The 7,649-nt window shown below is 49.7% G+C and overlaps 1 protein-coding gene across 1 annotated transcript; it reads right to left on the bottom strand.

The window, feature by feature from the left end:
* Window positions 1-353: 353 nt before the first annotated feature.
* On the bottom strand, window positions 354-1,408 carry LOC121026568 (beta-1,4-galactosyltransferase 1-like). The gene is made up of 2 exons (XM_040469380.1): window positions 749-1,408; window positions 354-520 (listed from the first exon to the last, which is right to left on the bottom strand). The coding sequence occupies exons 1-2, from the start codon at window positions 1,158-1,160 to the stop codon at window positions 411-413; spliced, it is 522 nt and encodes a 173-aa protein (XP_040325314.1). The 5' UTR covers window positions 1,161-1,408; the 3' UTR covers window positions 354-410.
* Between the last annotated feature and the right edge of the window lie 6,241 nt (window positions 1,409-7,649).

Raw genomic sequence — 7,649 nt, 5'->3', positions numbered from 1 at the left:
TAGTTCACTTAGGTTTTGGGAACCTACAGGGGCAGGAAGCAGGGTAGGAAGGCCCCAGGGCAGGGATCTACACAAAGGAGGAACTTAACATAATAGCAACAATTTACTAAGGGTTTACCTTCATTAATGTAAACCCTTGTTTATATTGTCTCATCTAGCCTTCCAAAACAAACCTGACTTAGGTACCATTTATCTTCCCCATTTAACGGACCAGAAACCAGAGGTTAAAGAGCAAGTCACTCGTCCTAATGCTCAGGAAAAGTTAACCCACACTCAGAGGAGAGTATTTCTATGGGAAGACAACGTATGTGAGCTGGATGTGAAATGGGAGGGCAACTTCCTTCCCCACTGGAGGCCTCATCATCAGTTTCCTAAACTGGAGTGGGTTACTCTGAGCTGCCTCTTGGTCCTTACCAGACTTGGCAGGGCGAAGGCTGCTCCATGCCCGAAGCAAACTCAAACTCCAAAACTTCTTGAGGCAAGGGCCAGAGCAGGGAAGTCTCCAAGGCCTTCTCTGCTTCTGGGAACAGAGGGGCCTGCAGTTTCCTTGTACCACCCCCGCCCCAGCCTTCCACGTAAATCCAAAAAAATCTCGCCTCCCACCCTCTCCCTACATCCAGCCCGGAACCTCTGTTTGGGACTAGGGACTCCGATCCGGAACTGGGGGGCTGAATATCCTGGAAGAGGGCATGGGCGAACGTCCAGGGGGCCCTGTCGGGGAAATTCGGGAAAGTCCCCGAGTCCTTACCGAGCAGCGGGGACTCCTCAGGGCATGCGAGCAGCGACAGCACTGTGGTAGAGGGCACTGGGGCCGAAGTCAAGTTGCTTGCGGGGCCGGGGTGAGAGTCCGCGTCTGGGCTGGAGTCGCGACCCGAGCGCAGCTCTGAGGAAGCGTCCAAAAGCGGCAGCGGCGGGGCCCCTCGGGGTCGGAGCTCCGCGGAAGGCTGCTCGATGGCGGCGGCGCCGTTTGAGCCGCCCTGCAGCGGTGTAGGGACTCCCACCAGCTGAGGCAGGCGGTTCAAGTCGCGGCCGGCCAGGTAGTAGACGAGGGTGACGCCAAGATGCAGCGCGCAGACCGCCACGAGCAGGCGGCAGGCCCGCTGCAGGGACGCGCCCGGCATCGCCGCGCTGCCGCCCAGGAGCGGCTCCCGAAACCTCATCTTCCCGCCGCCGCTTTAAGAGGCGGGTGGGCTACCGCGGGGGGGAGGGGGGGCGGCCCGCCCGCGGGCCGCCGGCCAGGCGCTGCCCGACCACGGCTCTTGGGGGAGGGGCTGGAGGGGAGGCAGGGGAGCGCGGCTCCGGGTGGCAGGCGGCGGAACGCCGAGACTCGGACCAGCGCGGCCGCCCAGCGACTAGAAGTGCGCCCGAGGCGCGGGCGGGGGCGGGGGCGGGGCCGTCGGTTGGAGCGGGGTTTTCGGGACTGGAGCAGGGGGGCGGGGCCTCTGGGGCGGAGCCGCGGGGCGCGGGCGGGGACTCGGGAGGCGGGGCGCTGCAGGGGGCGGGGCCGTCTCCAAGAGCGGTTGGCTGCCCCGGGGCGCGGCGCTGAGCGGTCGGGTTCCCACACCACCCTCCTCCCGAGCCCTTGCCCTGTGGCTTCGGTTGCTACCCAGCCGCGCCGCCGCCTCCTCCTCCTCTTACTCACCCCTCCTCCTCCTGGCTGCCCTCCAGAGGCGCCACCACTTCCTGCGGTGCTGAAGGGCTGGGGTACGGGCCTGGGCCTACACTCGGTGGCGTAGAGAGACGCTGGTTGCTGATTTGATGGGTGGGGGGACGCGGCGGCGTTCCGGCCCGGGGCTCGGTAGGCCTGGTGGGTCCGGAAGAGGGACGGAAAAGAGTTGTCCAAGAAACGGGCTTCGACGCCGGGCGGGAGGTGGAACAGCTGAGGAGGGATTCTCTGGGACGTTCGGTACCCCTCCCTTGGCGGGGCTAGGCCCCTCTACCAATGTAAGGGCCCAGCAAGGAGGCGCGGCTCACCCTGGCCCCGTGGAGGAGACAGTGCACAAGTCTCCGCTTGTCTGGCTAACTCACCTGCAGCCCAGCCTAGGGCAGAGGCCCACCCAGCTTGGTTTTGGGTGTGTGGAGTGCCTCCTCTACGTGCATCCTGCCCCGAGAGGATGTGTGCTTCGAGAAGGAGAGTGGCAAGAAGCCTCAGTAACTCCCATGCTGGCAAACAGATAGCCAGCTTTGTTTATATAGTCTGTGTGAACCCAGACACAATCCCATGAAGTAGGAATTGCCCCCATTTTACAGATAAAGAGTTAAAGGCTTGGATGTGAGGGCTATCTGGCTGCGACATCTGTCACCCCATTGATCGCCAGGGTTGATTCGGCTGATCTGGCTGGCTAGGAGGGTGTCCCCTTCCTCCCTCTCTGCTCCAGGTGCATCCCTCCGGAAGCTGTGGTCTTGGTCGAAAAGGATAACCTTCCCACTACCTTCCCGAATAGAGGATCGGCCTTCCATCAAGGGTATAGGAGTAGCTGCGCTCCTCTCCAAACAAGCTCTGGAGGTCCATTTGTAGGAGAATGTAGGGTGGTCAAGCTTCCAAAACTCCAGATACATTCAAATGAGGCACAGCACGTGGCAGTCTGTCTTTATTTAAAAAAAAAAAAAATTGCTCAGGATTAGGCCTGGGGGGAAAAAAAAAAAGTTAAAGGCTCAAGAAGGCTAAAAACTTGCTTAAGGGGACGTCCGGGTGGGTCAGTCGGTTAAGCATCTGACTTGATTTCAGCTCAGGTCATGATCCCACGGTTTGTGAGATCCAACCCTGCTTCCTGGCTCTGCTGACAGCACAAAGCCTACTTGGGATTCTCTCTCTGGCCCTCCCCTGTGTGCACTCTCTCTCTCAAAATAAATAAACTTAAAAAAAAACTTGCCTAAGATCCCACAGCTGGTGAGGGACAGAGTCAGAATTCTGTCTTCAAAACCTTTATACACCACACATTTAACCCTTGTTGATTTGCAGGTAAGGGCTGGAGGCTATCGGGGTGATAGGCCTAGGCACTGAAGTTGTGTGGTTCAAATTTGACTCAGAGGCCACTCCTCAGGCACACCTGATGCCTGAGTGAGCAGGGGCACCTGACCCCTGAGAAAGACCCATGAGAGTGCTATTATTTATGTGGATGGAGAGGGTGACAGCTCTGGCAGCCAACTCTAAAGTGGAGGGAATGATAGCAAGAGCTAGCATAGATTGAGAGTTTACTATATGCCAGTCAAACACAAGCCTAACTGCTTTATATGCATTGTCTCAATCCTAACAACACTTTGAAGTAGGTACTTGTTCCTGTCTCCATTTCACAGCTGAGAAAACTGAGGCTCAGGAGTTCACTCTTGGTTGTGATTATACAGGATACTTTCTTCACTTGCCTTTCTGGACACCAGGCTTTCCTGATCTTCCTCACTTCACTGGTCACTCCTCTGTCTCCCTTGTGGGCTTCTCCTCCTCTTCACCCATTGTTGAAGGCCCCAGGCCACTGTCTATGATGCTCTTTTCTGTCAGTACTGAATCCCTAGGAGTGATTTATAACATCTGTATGCTAATAACCACAAAATTTCTGTCTTCCCCAGCTGTTGAAAGCCTCAGAACATGGCACATGATACTCTTTTCTGTCTACACACTCCCTAGGAGTAATTTATAATAATTGTTTGCTGATGACTCCAACATTTCTATCTGCAGCCTAGATCTTCAGACTGATTTTCAAGTGCCTCAAACCAGTATCTCAAACTCAATACATCCTGCCCTCAATAACCTACTCCTTATACGCCACTCTCATTCTTATCTACGTCAGGGAATGGCACCATTGCTCATCCAGTTCCTCAAGCCCAAAACCTAAAAGGTATCCTTGATGTGCCTCTCTTACACTCAAATGCCATTTCCAATCCCTTGGCAAGTTTTGTCAGTGCTACCTTTAAATCATCAGAATTAACCACTTATTAATTCTGTTGCAACTATCTTGGACCAAGCCACCATCATCTTGGCCTGGGTTATATGGTAGCCTCCTAATTGGTCACCCTGCTTTCACCTTCTCCGTGCCCCCCTCCACAGTCTGTTCTCCAAACAGCATTTAGGAAGATCTTTGTAAGCATCAATCAGGTCATGCCATTTTTCAGAATGAAATCCAAATATGTAGGAGCCCTATCTAATTGGTTCCTAGCTCTCCTCTCCACCCACATCTGTCACTCCCTACCTGCTCTACCTGCTTTAGCCACACTAACCTAATTACTGTTCTCTTATTTTGCTTATTTTTTCCTGCCTCAGGGCCTTTATACTTTCTATTCAGTCTTAAATAGTCTTCCCCCATATTTCATTCAGATTTCTCAAATGTCACCTTAAGAAAGAGGTCTTTTTAGACTACCCTATGTGGAATAGTTCCAAATATACTTATCCTGCATGATTTTTTTCAGAGCCTGTATCACTACCCAGCACTATATATTTATTTATTGTTGTCTGTCTCCCTTATTAGACGATGGGCTCCATGAATGCAGGAACTTTCATTTGCTACTGTATCCTCAGCTCCTGGAACTGAACTGGCACTTAGTTGACACTTAGTAAATATTTGTTAAAATACCTAATAAATGAGGGGCACCTAAGTGGCTCAGTCAGTTAAGCATCCGACTCTTGATTTCAGCTCAGGTCATGATCTCACAGTTCATGAGTTCAAACCCTGTGTCGGGCTCCACGCTGACAGCACAGAGCCTGCTTGGGATTGTCTGTCTCCCTGTCGCTCTGCCCCTCCCCAGCGTGTGCACACGTGCTCTCTCTCTCTCTCTCTCTCTCTCTCAAAAATAATTAATTTTAAAAAACTGTTGGGGCGCCTGGGTGGCGCAGTCGGTTAAGCGTCCGACTTCAGCCAGGTCACGATCTCGCGGTCCGTGAGTTCGAGCCCCGCGTCGGGCTCTGGGCTGATGGCTCAGAGCCTGGAGCTTGTTTCTGATTCTGTGTCTCCCTCTCTCTCTGCCCCTCCCCCGTTCATGCTCTGTCTCTCTCTGTCCCAAAAATAAAATAAACGTTGAAAGAAAAATTAAAAAAAAAAAAAAACCTGTTAAATGAACGCTTATGATCATCTTGATTATGTGGGAAGGGGATAAGAACTATTGTTAAGTTATTTTATTTGTTTGTTTGTTTGTTGCTAAATTATTTGAAACACATAAGTTAAGAGCTGTTCACCAGGGAGCTGCTAAAGGTGAAGCTGACCCCAACAGCCTATGCCTAGAGGAAAATGCCTGACCAATGAGTGAGGAGGGTTATAACAGACCCCATCTGAAAAATGAGAAGGGAAAATGAAGATATGTGTTCCTTGTGTCCAGATGATGGGCAGGAGACAGGACTGAGGGGAGGTTAGGGGGTCACAGAACTATCCCAGAACCCTCTCTGTGGCCAGAAAGCAAGGAAACTGCTAACTATCTATTCCTTGGGAGCATGCAGAGCCCACAAGGTTCCCACCAGCTTTATCAGCACCCCCACCCCCATCTAGAGGTGCCTAGAATTGGTAAATTTTCTGCTTCAGAAAGGTCCAGAGACCAGAAACCTTCAGAACAATATTGCCCAGCTGTCCAAACATGAACTGGTATTGCAGACAGACCCAAGACAACTTTCTCCAGCCTTTTCCACTTTCACCTTTGTCAGGTTGAAAACTAATCCCATCAGAGGAGATACCGGAAGAGGAAGTTGCAGTGCTGACTGGCCAAAAACTGGAATCTGGGTTTTGTAGTTTGCCTGTTGAGTGTTGATCTGCCCAGAATTACCCACCTCCCCACTTCTCCCCGCAGGCTGCCCGCAGGTAGACATTTCCTCTACCCTTTCACAGCACCCTTATCTGCACCTGTCAGTTTACATTTCTCTTTTACCTTAGTAGATCAGAAGGACATAGAATAGTGCCTGGCACACAGTAGACAGTTGTTTCAGTTATCTAGATCTGCATAAGATATTACCCCAAAACTTAGTGTCTTCAAACTAACCATTTCTATCTCACAGTTGTTCTGCTTCACATGGTGTCATCTGGGGCACTGGCAGAGTCAAAAGTCCCCAAATGATTTCACTCACACTGGCAGTTTGTGTAGGCTAGAGGCTGACTGAGAATGATCGTGGGTCAGGGGCCTTGGCTCTTCTCCATTTGGACCTCTCCATAAAGGCCTTTCACATGGCTGCTCAGGTTTCCTCACAAAATGAAAGGTACATTCTAAGAAGGAGCATTTCAAGACAAGGTAAGAAGATGTAGACCCCTTAAGGCCCAGCCTTAAGCATCACTTCTGTGGATATTTTACGTAAAACAACTTACTGAGCAGTCCAGATTGAAGGGGAATAGATGTCTCCTCTTCTGGGTGGGTGGACAAGTAAAGAATCGGCAGCCATCTTTTTTTTTTTTTTTTAAATGTTTTATTTATTTTTGAGAAAGAGAGAGATACAGAGCTCGAGCAGGGGAGGGGCAGAGAGTGGGAGACACAGAATCCGAAGCAGGCTCCAGGCTCTGAACTGTCAACACAGAGCCCAATGTAGGGCTCAAACTCACGGACCACGAGACCATGACCAGAGCCAAAGCCAGACGCTTAACCCAATTAGGCACCCCGGCAGCTACCTATTTTTTAATCCACTGTAGTTTTCCCAGTGGCCACAAATTATTTAGGAAAAATTTGAGCATGAAAATAAATATTGATAGAAACAGTTCACAGCCAATTGAACAAAATAAGAAACCATGTGTTCATACTGAATAAATAAAGAAATGAACATTTGATGAGTAACAAGATATTTACATAATTTCAAAGTACCTCCTCCACAATATGCTTACAATTTCAATGGGAAACATTAGAAAAATCCAAATTTTAAAACATTCTTGAAAATAACTATCTTGACCTCTTTAAAAAATGTCAAGTTCATGATAGTAAATGAAAAACTGGGGAACTTTTCCCCCACTGAAGGAGACTAAAGAGACATGATGACCAAATGCAACACTGTGATTCTGAAGTGGATCCTTCTGCTATAAAATATTTTGGGGATGACCAGTGAAACTTGAATGCAGACTAAGGATAAGGATAGTATTGTATTGATGTTAATTTCCTAATTTTGATGGTTGCATTGTGGTTATGTTCAAAATATGCATATAATATTTATGGGGTGGGGTGCCTGGGTGGCTAAATCTGTTAAGCATCTGACTTTGGCTCAGGTCATGATCATAGTTCATGAGTTTGAGCCATACACTGGGCTCTCTGCTGTCAGCTCAGAGCCCACTTTGGATCCTCTGGCTCCCTCTCTCCCTCCTCTTTCTCTGCCTCGCTCTCTCTCTCTCTCTCTCTCAAAAATAAATAAACATTAAAAAAATTTATAAAAACGAAAGAGAGAAAGAAGGAAATAGGGACACCTGGATGGCTCATCAGTTAAATGTCCAACTCTTAATTTTTTTTTCCAACTCTTAATTTCAGCTCAAGTTATGATCTCACGATTTGTGAGATAAAGCCCTGTGTCAGCCTCTACAGGTTCTGTGGGCTCAGTGTGGAGTCTGCTTGGGATTCTCTCTCTCCCTCTCTCTCTGCCCCTCCCCCACTTGTTCTCTCTCTCTTTCTCTCTCCCCCGCCAAAATAAATAAATAAACATAAGAAACCAAGAAAGAAAGAAAGAAAGAGAAAGAAAGAAAGAAAGAAAGAAAGAAAGAAAGAAA

The sequence above is a fragment of the Herpailurus yagouaroundi genome, unplaced genomic scaffold, assembly GCF_014898765.1.
Source record: "Herpailurus yagouaroundi ecotype Mexico unplaced genomic scaffold, PumYag 138217, whole genome shotgun sequence".
NCBI classification, from domain to species: domain Eukaryota; kingdom Metazoa; phylum Chordata; class Mammalia; order Carnivora; family Felidae; genus Herpailurus; species Herpailurus yagouaroundi.
Note: the sequence above shows the minus strand (reverse complement) of the source record. Positions and strands in the feature narration are given on the sequence as shown.

Coding starts and splice junctions, on each gene's coding strand:
- LOC121026568 (XM_040469380.1), bottom strand. CDS start 1,160: ATGAGGTTTCGGGAGCCGCTCCTGGGCGGCAGCGCGGCGATGCCGGGC. Junction 521..748: donor TGAGGAGTCCCCGCTGCTCG/GTAAGGACTCGG, acceptor CTCTGTTCCCAG/AAGCAGAGAAGGCCTTGGAG.